This window comes from Galleria mellonella, unplaced genomic scaffold (genome assembly GCF_026898425.1).
Source record: "Galleria mellonella isolate WM207_F2 unplaced genomic scaffold, CSIRO_AGI_GalMel_v1 utg173, whole genome shotgun sequence".
In the NCBI taxonomy this organism is placed as follows: Eukaryota; Metazoa; Arthropoda; class Insecta; order Lepidoptera; family Pyralidae; genus Galleria; species Galleria mellonella.
This window is the reverse complement of record NW_026442016.1, coordinates 7,626,443-7,645,415: the sequence shown is the minus strand read 5'-3', so window position 1 is coordinate 7,645,415 and position 18,973 is coordinate 7,626,443. Positions and strand designations below refer to the sequence as shown.

General features: G+C 30.7%; 1 protein-coding gene across 4 annotated transcripts; it reads left to right on the top strand.

Moving 5' to 3' along the window:
• The first annotated feature begins 1,976 nt into the window (after window positions 1-1,976).
• LOC113515401 (F-box only protein 28) lies at window positions 1,977-17,942 on the top strand. 4 transcript variants are annotated; one of them, XM_026899590.3, is made up of 8 exons: window positions 1,977-2,134; window positions 2,453-2,765; window positions 4,306-4,554; window positions 6,067-6,262; window positions 7,159-7,375; window positions 8,363-8,561; window positions 9,504-9,623; window positions 10,253-17,942. In XM_026899590.3, exons 2-8 carry the CDS (start codon window positions 2,487-2,489, stop codon window positions 10,526-10,528), a joined length of 1,536 nt encoding a protein of 511 aa, XP_026755391.2. In that variant the 5' UTR covers window positions 1,977-2,134; window positions 2,453-2,486; the 3' UTR covers window positions 10,529-17,942. The 4 variants fall into 4 exon arrangements, with proteins under 4 accessions (XP_026755391.2, XP_026755392.2, XP_052749221.1 ...); XM_026899591.3 differs by having other exon boundaries at window positions 1,981-2,134; window positions 2,460-2,765; XM_052893261.1 differs by having other exon boundaries at window positions 2,006-2,211; window positions 2,460-2,765.
• The last annotated feature ends 1,031 nt before the right edge of the window (window positions 17,943-18,973 follow it).

The following is an 18,973-nucleotide window of genomic DNA, read 5'->3' as shown; positions in this document are numbered from 1 at the left end:
TTAGCTGTTTTGCATTCTCTAACATGTACTAAACAACGTGATTTCACCATTAGGCATATCTTAGCGCGAGCCTTCTGATCTCTTCTCACTCCTATTACATCATCATTCTCCGGTGATACCTGTGTGTATTTCCATAAATCGTCATGGAGAAGGTATAGCTCCATAGCAAATTTCCAACTGTTGTAATTGCTATTCCCATCGAGTTTTTCGATAGACGGTGGACTACCACTCTCATTATCGTTTGATGATGACGGTCTGTTATTCATGATTGAGTTTGCAATCGAACCATCACCATTACTTTCAATCATATTTTACCTTTTACTCCCAGCCCATAACCTGTTGGTATTTCTGTTTGTGATATCAGCTTATATTTCCGTAGTGGAAGGGAATAGGATAAACACAATATAAAAGTACGATAAAATTTAATAGAAGAGAAAAATACAGAAAGGAACGATTGTTTCTAACAGTCAACTAAATTTAAAAAACATATCTTTTTAAATTACAACCGGCCAGTAGTGCATAGTTGTATGAAAATAAACCTATTTCTAACAAGTTCTCGTAGGAATCTGGCAAACTGTATAGTAACATTATGCTCAGGAGGTCTTCATTGATGCTGATGTCCATGTCTTTTAATTTATCCACCAAGTCGATGAATTCATTTATATGATCTCTGGCGGATTCATCATGTTTCATTTTTTTGTGTAGTAACTTTTTTAATAATGTTGCTTTTCGTGCAGGTCCACGACTTTCGTAAGCGTTTTTAAGGGTCTCCCATACGTCTTTTGCTGTTTTGCATGATTTTACTAATTTAAGTTGGGACGGCGAAATTATTAATTGCAGTTCGGCTTTGGCCAATAAATCTTTTTCTGCATTAATATCGGTTGATGATAAACATGTAAAAAGTCCTGCTTTTATGAGTACAGCTTCTGCTTGTATTTTCCATGTATCATAATTTGTTTTATTAAGATGTTCAAATCCAACTTGATTTTTTGTATTCGCCATCTGTGCGTTGCTGGCCCATAACCTGATGGATGTGGAATGTTACAGGAGACCAATAATGTTATTTAATATTTAAATATTTTATTACGTACAATGTTACAACGATTATTTTAGTATACAAGACACAAGTCATTTTATTTCTCTATTTAATTGAGCTGTAGGTCTATAGCCGTGTACAACCTCTTTCTTACAGAAACTTTTTTAAGAAACTAGCGGGTCAACTATCACCTTCTGATTGCAGTCCCTGAACGAAAATACTAGAGTCGTATACTTTACCCTGGAATATAAAGAAGTGATTTACAGTTTATAGGAAAATAATGATACACGCTTAGATTATGGATACATGTTGATGACGTATAATTGGAATAAATTGTTGACAAAAAATTAATGCTGTAAGTAAAATATTTTAAATACGTCTTTTTTAATACTTTGTTAATATATGATTCTTAAAGAATATTTAAGCATTGGAAAGAAATTATGATTTTCTAACATAGACTAATAGAATGGAAATAATTAAAAAGGTCAAAATAATTGATATATATTTAAATAAATAAAAATTCTCAAATATGACGCAGTAATCTCTCCACGCATGCATTAAAAAATTAAAATAACTAAATAAATGAAGTAAAAATCACTAAGTAAGGGAGTAAAAAGAATACATGCTGCGTGAACAATTGCTAAATGAAAAAAGTATTGAATACTACAATTACATATTAAGCTTTAAATATGTTAAATGCATTTTCTAAAACATAAAATACAAAGCATTTTGCGATTAAATGACAAAAGGTAAAACTAATTCATAATAGTGTTCCATGTATTTTTTTCCTCCTAAAATAGGTACAATACTTATCACTATAAGCTTAGTGTAACGTACTATACACTTCACAATCTAGTCATTATATGTGTACAGCGTGTATAACGTTCTTTAAAAAGTATTCCTTTTTAATGCAAGCAAGAAACAAGTAATAACTAGCAACCCAATCTCTATCTCCGATCAGTTTAACCAACCATCAAACGTACAAAAAAATATTTTTTGTGAAAGCTTAACGCGTTTCGAACTACTGCGTCGCATTATTATTTTGTTAGAAAAGAAAATATCAGATCTAATTAAGAAAACATGTACATGAACTCTTGAGTGAGTGATTTGATTATATCTTTACGTAATTTATCAGACTTTACATAGATATCATAAATGAATTTTCAAGTGATTAGGTACGATCTAGCTGTCCATGGCCACCATTTTAGAATTGGTTCTCTAGTGCACATAATTAATATGTTTTTATTATACAAAAAATAATGTACTAATAATTAAGTAAAGTATTAATTTTGATTCAGAAGGTATTAAACTAATTGTATAAAATATAAATAGAGGATATGTTGGTGATTAATGACAATAAAAAAATATTTTTTCTATTGAGTACTTAGTGTATTGGTAGTAAAGATGAAAGTTTAGTTTTCAGAAATAACTAAAAAGTAAATTGAACAAAATGGTGTCAACGAGGCAAATGAGTAGTGTCGGAGGCAGCAGTGGAAGTAGCGAAGGTGCAGGGCCTTCTCACGCGGAACCAGTAGCTGTGTCCCGCGTGACTCGTCATTCTAGCGCCTTGCTCCCGGGTGGTTCTTCACCACATGCCAGCTCTTCGAAGTGTAACAGCATAGTTCCGGCACCGAAAACTTACACTACCAATTTACTTGATCTGCCCATTGAAGTAGTAGATAAAATTTTTAGCTACTTGGGATTCAAAACTGTCTCACAACTCAGGATGGTTAATATTTTGCATTTATATTTATTATTTAAATTATTTTCTTATTTCTACTAACTATGGCTTTGCCCATGTGAATTAAAATATAAAGTATCTATGTGTTAGGATATAACCTACCAAATTTCATTCAAACCTGTTCAGCGATTTACTGATATCCAAACATCTTTACAAACTTTTATATTTATCATATTAAATAATTCATATTTAAGTAAGAGTGAAATAGCTTTACATATAATTATGTATTGATTACATTATTGAATTTTGTTACAATTTAAATAGAGATTTTCATAATTTGGACAAGTTTAATATTATCACCATTGATGGACATAGTTGAGTACTCCATCTGAATTTACAAATCATGTTGACAATATTAAAGAATAATATTAATTTTATAATTTGTTAAGATGGTTTCTATTGAATTACTATAATAATAATTACTGTAATGTTTGAGATTATTCAAACATAAATAATATTCTAAAAGAAAACTGATATAATTAAATGATGTGTGCAAGGTACATTCATATTAAGGTAAGTTAAGGAATGTACTGGTTTTCTTTATGTATTTCTGTTTACTAGTGAAATTACCCATTCTTTATGGTAAACTGTGTGGAAGTTATACATATTTTGAAAATAGCCCATATTCATTTACTTAGTCATTAAAATATACACTTTAATACTTTTTGTTCAAGTATACTTGAAATTTAATTTCATATTTATTACCAGTAATATTGCAGTGGGCAATTACAAGTTAATTTTAATAATATTATTGGAAATGTTATGATGATATTGTGATAACTTTAATCATATTATAAAATAAGTATTTTTTACTATTTTTAGATATTACAATATGCTTTATTTACACTACACATAACATATAGGTACTTCATAAAGTACAACAATGGAAAATATAATGTGAAAAATATGTTTTACTGCTGAAAGCAATCTTTAAGATATCTTTCTACTGTAATCATAATTCCATTTCGGAAAATAATGACATCAAGGAATAATTTTTGCACTATACAAGATTTGGTAGAATATTTTATTATTATTGAAAGATACATTATCATATAAACACTAGCATAGGAAATTTATATGTAACTAGTGGCTGTCTCAGTTTTGCATGAGTGTAATAAAGAATGATGGGGGAAAGGGATTGTTAGTAATGGGGATTAGCAACCCCATTGCTAGTAATAAACCCTATCAGGTCGACCTCCTCGCGGTTCCCCCTGGAAACCATCGTGATTGGTTTATTGTCGAATTTGTTACGATGGGCTAACTGACCTGCTTCACCCTCATCTATCATCCCTCACTGGTGTCCCGCCAGCGTATACCAATAGCGCAGACGGGGCTACCATTTCATTATCATCCATTAAAAAAAAAAAAAAGTAAAGAATGATAATTTAAACATTTTCTTCCCAACAAACCTTGTCCTAATTAATTATGAAATTAAGGGGAAAAAAATAATTAGCCAAATAGGTGCATAGGTGGTGGCAAGTGGTTTTTATTTATATCACTAGAATCATGCTTATTTTTGTGTTTTCAGGTCAATCGGCAATTTAATACAATATGTAGTTCTATCTTAAATTCTACATTTCAACGGCTTCAAAACCAGATGTTACATAGATTCCAATCTATCAAAGCCAAGATGCCGCGTCGTGAGTCAGCTCGCAGAAGTCACCCTTTGGCTTGTGAGTCTGATATCATTGAAACACTGCACATGAGGCTTAGTCTCTTGCAGATGACATTTGGAAAACACATTGAAAGAAAACATTGCTGTTTTTTCCCAGGAGAGGTAAAGTATTTTCTTACATACATGTAATGAATAAGTTATATAATAAAAAAATATTTCATTGTGACAACAAAAGAAATTATTAGACCTATAAGTCTGATATGTAATAAAATGGGTAAAACAAATTTAGTGATAACTAATATAGAATCAACAAGATCACCCAAGGTATATAGACAGACATGTGATACATAGATAGATACTTTTTATTATTACCTCTATAAGATTACAATAGTAAACTTATTCTAGGTATAAACAATTATGTGACAACCTTTTTTAACTTTACCAGAGGGAGACTTTGTACAAAAGTCATTTGCTTGGGTACCTCTGACCCATTCGTTTTTCTATCATAAAGCAGTTGTGTTTGCATAGCTGTGTTTCGGTTTGAAGGGTGGGATATAGCAGTGAATTTATAGGATACAGAGGAATAACACCTGAGTCCTCAGGAATGGCAACAAATAGGGGGTATCATGGGCGAAACAGTATACTCTGTTATATCCATGGTACTGCTCATGTCTATAGGCAACGGTTACCACTTTCACCATTAGATGGGCCGTCAGCTTGTTTGCCATTCTAAGTCTATGAAAATTGCTCAGCCATGATTAATGAAATGAAAGATTTATAAATTAAGTGCACTTTTTGATGAAAGTTATTCTATTTTCGTGAATATTACTATAGAATTAAGTTTGTTATACTTAGAGATGTGTATTACAATGTATACAAAAAAAAACCATGTCCATAACCTAAATTGTTGAAAAAAAAATCCTAGTAATAATCAAGGGTTAAAATAAGTTTGGTTTATTAAGAAATATTGGAACTATGATTTCATTACTGTATATAATATTGTTGTATGTTATATAGGATGGCAAACAAGCTGATTGCCCATCACATGAAAAATGGTAACCATCACCTACAGTAATGAAAAGCACAATGGACATCACAAATTTCTTTCTGTACTTGGGGGCCCCAGGGTACTGTCCAACCTGTTTAGTCAAAAGAGTAATAAAACATTGGATTCTATTGTACATTTATTTCTATTGTATATTATACATTTTAAAAATTTCAAATCATTTCCCAACTGATAATAATCTAAAATTTCATTCCATAAAGAAATTTTATTTGAGTCTTGATCAAATCATAACATAAATTTTACATCGTTGAGATTATAAAAAGAAAAATCGATTCAAAAGATAAGAAAAGTCCCTGTACTTTTCTTATCTTTTGAACCTATTTTATTTAACTACTTAATTAACAATTAATTTATTTAGTACAAATGAAAAAAATATATAATATTTTTGTATAGTTATTTAAATAATATAGGCTTGGAAGCATTGCTAATTTTGAATGAAATAATTACGTATTAAATTGGTTCACAAAATAAGAATTAATTAATGTCTTATTTATTTATGTTATTCTTAAATGTCTCTATAATTATAAATAGTGCCCATTATAACAAAAAATATGTACTATAATCTAAATAGAGTGGTTTTTTTTTATAATTTGATTTTATAATTTTAGATACTAGATGAGGTATACAGTATTCTGTCCTACTTAAAAACAACTACTAAACTGGCAAGGCCTTATAAAGTAACTGATGAACTCTTTGATTTGACTACGATGGCCATGGAATACTTTAAAGAACACATTGAACCTAATTTGCCTGAGATAACATACTTTGGCACAGATTTCTTTGACATTACCACAGCATTTTCTCGTAAGTACTTTTATCATTATTCATAGGCATCATGTTTATTTATCAACAAAGAATTGCTAAGCTTATTGTTCCTATAAGTAAGCTAAAAGCAATGTAATTTTTTTATATGTTCATAACTAGATATTTTAATAATATACTTAATTAGTAATATGCTTTTTACAAGTAAATAATGTAAACTATGAGGTACCAATATTTGATATATCTGCTGCATAATAATTTATTAAAAATTTTTATACATTTCTATAATTTAACACTATTTTTCTTAGAAAATAGTTTTAAATTTCAAATAATTAAAATCTTGATATAATTTTAAATCTGTGACTTACACAGGTCTTATATCATGAGATAATCTGATTTTTAGCAAACAAATATAGCATGTATTTATTTCGGAATTCATTATTAATAAATTAAAGACAGACTAGAAAGAAAAAAAGGAATTCAGAACAATATACAATTATTTAACACTTTACATATTCAACCTGACCTATTCTAGTGTTTTGTTTCTTTTGTGTTTTATTATTTTGTAAAAGAACATTAAACTTTGGCATGTTATGCAAAAATACTAAATAAAATACTAGTACATGTATTAAAAAATATATTTTATCAGGGTGGAAAACTGTGTGTATGTAACTTTCCCTATGTCAGTCAGATGTTCATATATTATTTGCCTAAAATCATAATGAATTTTAGGTCATAGCACACATGATGTTAGAGCAATCAGTGTTTTAGAGTGCTTTCGTTTTGTTTGCATCATATTTATTTCTACTGGTAATTTACTTTAAAAAAAATATATTAATATCAACATAATTTTGATTGTTGGCCAATATTAACACTTGTTGTTTTTGTAGCCACATAATAATAATTACTTATTTATTGTTAATAAAATTACTTTTCAGCGGGTGAGAGTAGTAAGTCATATATGTGTTTGGATTCACCACCACCAAGTGGCTTTGAGTCATCTTCCCAACAACAGGGCGGCAACTCGTCCGGTGATCGCCGTGTATCATCGCTCAATCTGTACATGGAGGAAAGCTTACCACCCTCACCCCCGCCGCCACAAAGCAACATGGTTCTAAGAAAACGGATACACCGTATTAAACAAGGAATGAAAAAGTAAGAATTTATTACTTTTGTCCGTAATTAAACAATTTTCTTTCTTATTGAAATTATTAAGATATACAATATTGAGAGTATTATATTATTCATAAAATGTCAAACCTCTCATAAACATCTTTTTTTTTATGCTAAATTCCAAATTTGAAAAAAAGTAACAAACAGTGTAATATTTGAAAAAGGTTTATAAATGGTTTTAGATTTTATAAATAAGGGGGCATATCTTTAAAATAAAAATATATTAGTTATGACCTACATTGCTTAAGTACAACCAATTTATTTATAAGAATATCAATAGTGTATTATTATAAAATTTTAGTACATGAGTCTTTTATATTAAATTATGTCGACTACTGTTATTCATAATTTTAATAAAGGAAACATTAATGTTAGTTTATTGAGAGGAAAACAAGTAGAAGTTACAGATAAATTATACTCTGTAACAATTAATAGTGTGGAAGTAGAACAGAAAGCAATTATTTAGCAGGCAGTGAAAAAAAATGTGTAGGTACTAAGTATTAATAATTATAGGACGTGAAAAATGTACTCATGGTTAATTAATTGATTTTAATATCACATTAAGTAGTCTTAATTAGTATCCTTGTTCTTCATTAGCATAAAGAATTGTTTTTGGAAATTAAATATTTGTAATAATTTACCCCATATAAATGCAGGGTATATTCTTATCTTATATTCGCATATGGGGTCAGCTAAACCGTTGTACGTCGATGCATCGGAATCTTGTGTGTTGTGCTTTCCCCTGCCCTATAGGATGCATGCTTATATCTAAATGCAGGGTTCTCAAATTATCTTGGAAAAGTGTGCATTATTTCTGTGTCAAATTGATTTATAAATTTTTAATAAAAATCCGAAGCATATAAAGATTTTAAGATACAATTTAACTAGATATAATAAACATAGATATTTTATTATAATAATATAAATATTTTTATAAGATGCTCTTAAATTTTCAATTTGATTTTATAGATATAACGACCAATTGTCGGCATTACGTAGCGATCTCCGTAACTGCAAACGAAAGACAGCTCTACAACAGAAGCAAATAGCTGAACAACAAAAACAGATAGCAGAACAACAGAAGCAAACTTTAGAGTATGCAAACCGCCTTGATGACTATGATAAGAAAAATGAAGAAACAAGTCGCAAATTTCAAACTTTACTTCAGGTTAGCTTTAATTAAAAGTAAAAAAAAAGAGAATATTTTTATAGTATTAAAAATTTTGCTAATATTCTACAGTTTTCAATGCAATTGCAATTATGTTCCTATGACAGGCATTTAAGCATGTATTATCCACTAACAAATATTTAATTTTCTAAAATGAGATTATCTTTCCTTATATCATCCTAACACGTGTTTAACATCTATCATTTATGTGTTGCCTTAGACTTAGGTCTTATTCTAATGTATGATAATGGAATGCTAAATCCACCTCTACTATATGCTGATGGAGCACCAGTGAAGATGAATTCGTGTCACTTAACCTACCTTGACAAGTTCAAGGAATAATTAACCACGATTGTTATTGGGAATCACTTGAATGTGGACTTAATAGGGTATATTACTAGCAGTGGGGTTGCTGGTTTCTATTACTAATAATCTTTCACATAAAAAAAATCTTAAATAGAAATATTTTTTTCTCGAGACTTGGCGTCAACTTAAAACTAGCTGACACTTGTGTTAACATGTACTTTGATGTCATAGGAAATATATGTCGCAATTGATTGGATTTAGTGAGGGGGATTATGTGTGTATTTACGAACAAAGAAATACGTGTTATATTTTTGATGAATTAATGTCTACTTATTTATCTATCAATGTGCATATGTTGATCCGCGCGCGCGTTATCTAATATGCGTAACACCTATTATATGAATATGCCCTTGGTGGTACACATTGTATTATTTATTATATAGGTTTAGTATTATTAAGTCACAGGTCATCGATACATGGTTCTACACGTAATTATTAATATGAAACTTATTGAAAATATGTACATCTTCCGTTGTTCTCTACCAGTCAGCCATTGGGCAAACCGAAAAATAAGTATGCAGTGTATTATCTAATAATAAATTAATAATTTAAATTATTATATTGTTAATATTTCAGGAATTGAATAAATGCAAAACGGAGCTACAGTATTGGCGGTCCCGCTCGCCGGCCGTACCTCCATTGTGTGCGGAATGCGGGGCTGCACTAAGCGTCTCTCCTGCTTCATCCCTTTCACAAGTAATAAAATTATAATATATGCTCATGTTCTTATTAATTATAAGTATTATTTTTTTTATTAGTCATTAATGTAGATTCGAAATACCTATATTATTGGTATTTTACGGCGAACTACTTAAGTAGTTCTCTATAATTCACTATTGACTGTATAGTTTGGTTTGAAATATAAATATTTTAAATTTTAGACAACTTACTGTCTGAAACATATATTAAGTTAGTTCATCCTCTAACAATATTTATCAATTAATGATATATATACATATACTATAAATGTTTTTTTGCCCACTTCGAATACAAAATTTACATACGTGGAAGATGTAGCCACAATATTAATATTTTTAAATCTGTTTTGTATTCTAATCTATGGGGTTACCGATTTTATTTATGTTGATTTTAAACTAAATCGAACTTGTAGATTAGTTTATGATTTATATAGATTATTGTTATCCTGATCCGTTATTGCAACCAATGGAAATCCTATGTTAGTTCCATATTAATAGTAATCGAAGCCACATTTTTAAGCAAAGCAAAACTTGTTCTTTCATTATCTGTACAATTTATTTATTACTTTTTTTTTTGACGGAATCTAAAAGAGAAGGTGTCTATAGAAAACATTCGAAAATGTGCAGTGGGCCGCCGGAACTAGCGCCGAGACGAGCGAGGAGGGTCCCGGCGCGAGCTCGGCGGGCGGCGGCACAGCCGGCGGCGCAGCGGTCGATGCGGCCACGGAGCTGCCGAGCAAGGCCGAGCTGAAGGCCGAGTCGAGCGGCGCCGAGGACGCCGGCACGCCGCCGACGCGGCGCCGCGCGTCCGCCGAGCCGGGCGGCGCGGCTGGCGCGGGCGGCGCGGCCGGCGCCACGCCCGAGCGCAAGAAGCGCCGCCTCACGCGCCCGCGCAAGCTCTGAGCGCGCGCTCGCATCCGCCTCCGCACTCGTTCTCGGCCCGCCCACGCGCATCCGTTTTCGGCGTGAACATCGACCTAGCTTAAAGGTGAGGGGCTACTGACGAGTACGCATGCTTTCTATTATACGGTTAAATTAAAAATTGTAGTGCTGGCTTTCCGCTGTACTCTGACTTCTTGGCGGTTCAAGTTGCTATTTCTCTCTTAGTGTAGGAGTGCAGAAAAAGTGATCTCTATCCAAATTGTTTTTTCCTGAATAATACAAATTAAACTTTGAGTGACGTCCCTATTATTAATTTGACCGTATAGTACGACGTACTCGTTTGGCTACATCACTTTTTGGGATTCTGTTTGTAGGAGGTGGTCGCGTGTTGAACCGTTCCACGGCCGTGTTCAATATTCTATACTGTAGTCTTTCTACATGTAAAACAGTACATGTTCTGGATCCGGCTATACATAATGGAGTTGAGACATATGTTAGATTTGTCGTCTGTAAACCTTGTTTGTCGTGTGAAATTGGAATAGATCGTGGTTTATTGGATCTTATAATGGTCTATGTGATCATTAAGAGGACCAACAAAACCATCATCTGTCTTCCGCTAATGCTTCTTCGAGATAAAAATGTTATAGAACATTGTTGCAGTAAAGAGAGTTCGCATGGCGAATAATGGCATAGCCTTCTGTCTGTGAAATCTATGGATATTTACTTATGATTATCACTTAATAAGTCTGTTCATGTAATAGGTGTGAAGGGAGAGGTGGAAGGGGCCACCTACTTTGAACCTTGACTTATTTGTTGGTAAATGTGATAAGTCCATGGAATATTGAGTGGATAAGATAGGTATGGTTGGAATTATAAACATGTAGTGTAGAGTATGTTTATAATTTGCTTAGTTTATTAAATTTTAATAATTAAGTTTTGTAAGCATTATTTCAATTGCTGTCATCTTGGTTTGAGTTATAAACAATTACTATGATTAAAATTACTTGGTCTGTGTAATTACAGTTATTTTCAATTATGAATAACCCAAAAATATAAAAATATTTTGCTTGATACTGCTTAGTATCATTTCAGGACAGGAATGCTTTTAGTAAGTTATTTAAAAAAAAAAACTTTTTTAGCATCAGTTTCATTTTAATTTGAGATTCAATACTCAATATTGTCTTATAAAAATCATATGTAGTTATTGTTATATAAAAAAATATGTTGGATCTTTGTGAGAAGGATTATTGCGAGCCACATACCCACATAAAATATATACCAGTCTAAGCGTACACATACAAAATACGTGTGGTGAAAGAAATTTTGTTTTATGCAGTATTCATTTAACTAGGCTAATATTTTAAAATAATTTTGAATTGCGTCAACTAATTAACTTTTTTTGTTACCAATACGAAACATAAAAATGAATTATTATTATATACAAATATTTTTTCTTCAATATAGTCGTAATTTGTATTATACATATATTGTTGTAAAATCTATGTCAAACTTCTTTAATAAAAAAGTAAACAAACAGTTTTTTTAACAGGATCACACTCTAAATACAATTAGTAGCACATTCATCTATATTTTTAAGTTTTTTTTTTTGTGATTCTGACTGTCAACGCATGGGTAAATAGCATTCTCGAAAATAATATACAGCTTATGTTATTTGCTGATAATGTAATTTTCTATAAGTGATAGGATTTTTAAAATCAGTTTAGTAGTTTTTGAGTTTATCCATTATAAACCAACAATCAAATGTTTTTTTTATAAAAAGTTTTTAAAAAGCTTTTTCAGTGATTCAAACCCAGTCAGTTAATTGCTTTGTAATTGGTTATTTTAGAACATAACTAAACTATCTGGTCAGGTTAAGAACTCGGTGTGTTTAACTTTTTGTTAAATTGTACTGATATCTAGGATTATTTGTACAAATTTTATTGTGCAATAAAGAATAAATAAATTATTAATAATAACAGTCCCAGTCAACACTCAAAACGTCTTTAATAAAACATCACCTAAATCATTATTTAGGTGTTCTTCTACTGTGTTCCTTCTTGACATATTGTCGAAAAATGTTTATCCTTGTCACATCCCAGGCAATTTTATTTACATATATAAGGTGTAAATGTACTTATTAATGATCGTTGACATAATTTTTAATTTATATTTATAGTTAAATGGCAGATATAAATAGGAAATGTCTCGAATAAAAAGATCATTTATTAAGTGTAGGAACTATAATCAATATAAATTCTATTCAGTTTTAATTTATTAAGAGATGTTTTAAACTAAAACTTATTTATTAACTTCATTGATAAATAAATGAAACAACTAACAATAGCGACTACTTTTTATTATGGTCTATTTTTTATGTTTGTAATATGGTAGTGGCTCTAGAATATATTCAAGTCGCAAGCAAATATGTGTTGTATATTGGTCAAGAAACAAACAAATGTTCTAAACCTTGCCAGGTCTCAACATCGTTGTAATTAAAAATAACGCGAAAAATATGTTAGGCGATCGGCCGTTAAAAAACGTATTTCATTTAGAAATACTCCCATATACAAGAAAATGAAAATTGTTAGCATTCTTTGAAGACAGTTTCTTCACCTGTGAAAGTGAATACCTTTATCAAAGAAATATAAACAAAAAAAACCATAGTAACACGTCGCGTACAGCTGTTGAGTTAGTACGAGAGATTCAAAAGTGTTTCGTCGTTTTTGAATTTAAGATGTATGAACTTTTTGTCCTAAAGGACAAGTTAAAACTCGTATATCATGGATACATTCTTATTTTTACCTACCGCTAGTAGTTTCAACCTGTATATACACACAGTAAGTGTTGTTGAGTATGAGACCTCTTTTCTGATCATTATTAGAATTTCTTGTCGTCACACATATTTTGTCTGTCGCTGTGTTCGATTAATCGTAATTGGTAATGGAAACGTACCAAACAAACATATAGACAGAATCAGTTTTATATTTATGATATTAGTAAAGATTCTCATCGTTCACATTGAATTTAACCGGTATAATATAAATTTGAGTAAATGAACATTATTTAATTGTAATAAATTAGCGGGATATATGTACATTGAATTCGTACAGTTCGCCATTTGTGCAATGATAAAGAATTAGTAGTTTCTCCAATGGTATTAATATGATCTTTTGCGATATGGTCATTTAGTAAGTTATTTGTATTATTATCAATAAATAAAAAAAAAACACTAAATTGAAAAAAATAAGTGTACCGTAAATAACACCTTGATCTTCTCGAAAGTAAGGTAAAATCAAAATTTTATCAAAAATTTATAATTTTACTTTTGTATGTTTTAACATAATTAGTACAGTTAGTTAATCAGTGGCTTGTATTCACATAGTACTTATTAAAGATTTGATGAATTTTTATTACTATTTATTCCATTACGTGTGTGATTTAGTTTGACAATCACATCTTTTAAATCGCGTATTAAAATTTGAATATTAGAAATAAATAGAATTACATACTATTTTTATATAAGTTTCATGAAAACATGCAACTTTAAACAATGGCGAATTATACGAACATCATAATGCATTCTGTTTGTTAACATAATTTTCAGAATGGCATAATTTTGATGAGCATAAAAATTATACAATTTTGATGAGAGTCAATGTAGACAAGTGAATCATAATAAATGGCCACTTTCTTCATTCATACAATAGGATTCTAGAATTATATATATTTACAGTTCATTTAAATATAACTTGAGCCCGTTGTTAATGCATACCATTAAAGGATAGTACGATATAGTAAGATGGATATACAGATAGTATTGTCTAAGGGTTTAAAGTGTAGATAATGCTATCCCATCAGTGGTACCGTATATTTTGTGATTAATAAAGGATATAAGTTAATAAGCATTATTGATATATCAAGTTGCACAAGTATTAGACAAAATCGTTGATAATTTAATCTCTGCTGAACGGGCTATTTTGTGGATCCACAAAGAAAACTATCAATTATATAACCGCAAACCTTTGGGAACATGTAAATGGATACTAAAAGAATTCAGTCATTTTATATTTATCATTTGAGACCCCCCAGTTTTTATTGAATTTTTAATTAATTTATATAAATATAAAGAGTTATTACTTACCTGTTCACTTTAAATCTTCAATAGCAATGTATAGAAGAATAGTTATATGCAACTTTGTAATGTTGCTTTATTTATTTCTAACTTACATAATTTAAGATTGTACAGTTCGTCTTTTTCAGTCCGCCACTGTAGCAGATATATATTGCAAATAATTATTCAGGGCAGTATTTATATACCAAATGACTAGATAGATTCATTTTATGATGAAATAGATATGATGTTTTGTAGTTAATATTACGATTTGTCGCGGATTAGCAGTTCGGTTCGACACAGTGGTATTTGTGTCTTTAGCACGATATTGCCAAGCCGAAATCTAGTATGCATTTTTTTGTACGTACAACAATCGTTATAAGGACAGATTTTAATAATTAAAAGTACATCTTTATTCTCTAAGATATAAACATCCATTTCATTTCGTCAATATAACAAGGATGGCACTTGCATGAATAATTTTTAATGATAAGAAATTATCTTTCAACTGCCTTGGACGCAATTATTATATTCGAATTATGCCCAAGTTATTGACTGTTCTAGGTGTACTCTATTTGTTCTTGTGTTTTATTTAAATTGTGTCCATCCATTTCCATCTTTTATAGGATCAGAAACAAGATTTTATGTAATTGACTGTACTGTTTATACATTTAGTAACAATTAATGTTTAGTTTAATTATAGGTTTTACAGCCCTGATTATTTTAAGTATTTAGATTTAAATGCGATTGTGAATAGGGTGAAGGTTGCAACATTGTTTATTTTGTAAATAATTAAAGAAAAATAAAATCACATGTGTAATGTACAAATGAATATTATATTTATGATTATATACCTAAATATACAACTGTGTAAATTAAATATTTTTGTGACATGGTGTATAGTTAAGCGACAATAGTTGCTGATAAAAAATATTTTCCATACATTACATGTTATAAAGGATGTGCTCACAGGGCTTCACACAGTTTTTGCATCATGTCACTTAACAACTTATGAACATATCAACCAAATTCAACGAGTCATCACTTTACAGGTTACCCAATATATATATATATATATATATTATATACTTATGATTAGTACATTGTAGTGTTCTGTATTGAATACGCACAGACTGTTTTGTGTTTATATCAATTAGTTAAATACATCTTACAGTCGATGTTTATCCATATATCCATTTTTTTCAATATGCATTAACAAGTCCCTTAGAAGGAAATATCTTATAAGGGAATTTATCATATATTTGGCTATCATCTCCAAATTACATCGGGCATAAACAAGTATGAAAATTAAAACCCTGACTAATAATGTCGCTTATTTTTATAATTGACCAGACAATTGGCAGCATATTTTAGACATTATTTTCTAGTGCGAGCTTGGCTCCTTAGAAAAGTCACCTTGAATATGCTTATTGTTTTGACTTTGTGGATGAATTGTACTATTTGCCAACATATACTTAACACAATTCGCCTGCTTACAGATAGCGTAACGTAAAATTAATGTGTAATAATTTTATGGATAATATGAATAAATATCGACAATCAAAACAGAAGGAAGAAATGAGACGAATTTTCTGTATATAAATATTGAACATCGTTGTTTTACAATCTGAACTGTTTTATTACATGAAAATGTGTGAATAGACTAACTACTATGTACAATTGTGTTGCAATAATGCCCCCATACATATATATATACATACATATATACGTTCACTAAATATTCCTAACATGATTTACGGTATTATAGAGCTGTTATAATAATATTACTATTGAATATACAAGCTAATGTCTCAGTTTGTTACATATTCAGCTATCGGACAGGTTATCGTGTGCAGGCTCACGATGTTTCATGTATTGACAATAAGTGTTGTTAGTTACCAAATATCTATCAGGGCTGCCACAGTAGTAAACATTAAAATTTGCCTTATAGAGAATGCTTTATATTACGACAATCACCTAACTGGCGCAACTGTATATTTTTACAATTGAACGATACGAGCAAATGGGTAATGCTCCTGCGTGTTCTAGTATAGCGAATGAAACGCTCGTTCAATATCTTTGCCATGTTATATTGTGTATATAGATACGATTGTACATACTATGTATGCTGTGTGTAGAACTGTAGATTGTTTCACATTTTTAGAATTGTAAGACAAATTTATTGAATACATAAAAGTACACAGATTATTTTTATTATAGTTATTCTAATTTTGGAAACATTCTGAAATGTTTAGTTCCTGTGTTGATGTTAGGAATATTATATTTTTTTAATATTGTTTCGTGGGACATAACTCCTAATTAATTCAGTTCCTAACATCTATACTGGATGAATTGAGACATTTGTTGACGGTGCAATTGTGTACATTTATTGTGATTATGAATGTAATCCGAATAATATAAATGCAATGCTATCGATGGCTATGATTTTCCAATATTAAATATATGTAATACCATATACTTGTATCTGTCGTATTGGACTTATTCTTCCTGTAATTTATTCTAATTCAGTTTCATAATAAAATTGAATTATCGGATTATTTCAACTACATTTTATTATCATTTAGCAAATTATATTATTTTAGTTACATTGTGTACATAATAATATAGAATAAGTAGTCCATTTGAAATCATTTTCCAATATGCATGGTGAGCTTTTGTGTGTAATATGAATATTTTTATAAATGCTGTGAGACGGGTGATGTCATACTGAAAAGAGTAATTTGTTTCACATATTTCGGCAGTTTGTTTTGAAGTATTTTGGAAAGTTCGCGCATTATTTAATGTGATGTTATATCATGAACGTATAAATTTGTATAAACCTGAATGAATTGTCTTCGAATTGTTTCATTATCAAATGTTATAAAATTACCTTTAAAAATATAACGGTGTGCCTAAATCACATTAGTACTTAATATTGCAAACCACGGAGTGGATTTAAAATTGAAATATATTCAATATTGTATTATTATCATCCCATTCTATTTTATTGTACCAATATTCTCGGCTCAATAGTGCAATATATGAATTATATATCCATTGAATGGTATTACTTTGGCGCAGTATGTATTTGTTTGGAACGTTAAAGTAATTGCGATAGGGCTGTAAATTAAGATTAAAATAGTTCTGTTAATAAAAAAATACCCTTAAAAGTGCACTAAAAGCATTATGGGAATTTATTATGTTGTGCTCTCGCGAGTGTGTACAACCAGCAAGACTGTCAATTGCTGTAGATATCCTCTTTATGATAGTTATATGATATAGTATTTTTATTAGACAAAAATACAATAAATGTGTGAAGTCCAATTGGTGTCTTTAAATTTGAAATCCTTGTATCAACATTTATTACGAAATCCTGCTAGCGATATCGCTTAGTGGTTCACCTGACCGCACAGTAAACAACAAGTACATAGTTTATATTTATAGTTGCATTTATCAAAGTAAAACAGTTGTATTAAATATTAATACCACACATAAAGTAATATTGCGTACTAAGTTGTCTGTGCGAATATAATAATCTATGAATAGTTAACTATTATTCACAACCGGTCAACATTCTACTGTTGGACACGGGCCGTTTTATCACAGAAGGATATAGCCGACTGTTATCATATCGATCAAGCAGCTTTCTTTTATTTTATACCACTGAGGTGGCAAACAAGTATACGGGCCACCTGATTGTAAGCGGTTGCCGTAGCCTATGAACGCCTGTAATACCATGTGTATTACGCGCGCGTTGCCGACCCTGAAGAAATCTCTTTAACCCCCTTTTGAAGAACCCTATGTTGAAGTGTTTTGGGAAAACCTCGACATTCATAATCTAAAAATGAAGGGCAAAAGCTTTATGGAGTGATTGAACGCGTAATACTCATGGTATTGCAAGCGTTCATAGGCCATAGCAACCGCTTGTTTGCCACCTGTCTTCGTGGGAGAAAACATCTTTGAAACCGCGTTATACGCGACCATCTAGAGTATGAGGGTGAACTCCCTGTCGACGGCGAGGGGTACGATGGTAAAAAGTGGCTATGGCCATCATATTGAACATTTATTTGAGCACAATCCGTTGTATAAGTGGTAGAAACATGCAGAGTGAGGCAAAATCTAAGACAAGGGTTCGATACCGCCTGTAAGCCTGAGATCATTAACAATTTTAATGGCTCGTCTTTGCACCGAGTCGACGGGTTCAAGCTGGTATTTAAGTGCTTCCATCCATAAGTGACAGCAATACCCCATGTGGGGAATGGATTTGGGATTTGTAGAGCATTAATCGTTAAATGTATTAATTTTATTAAGTTTTGTTAAAGTACCTAACAACAGCTAGAGTATCTAACAGGCGA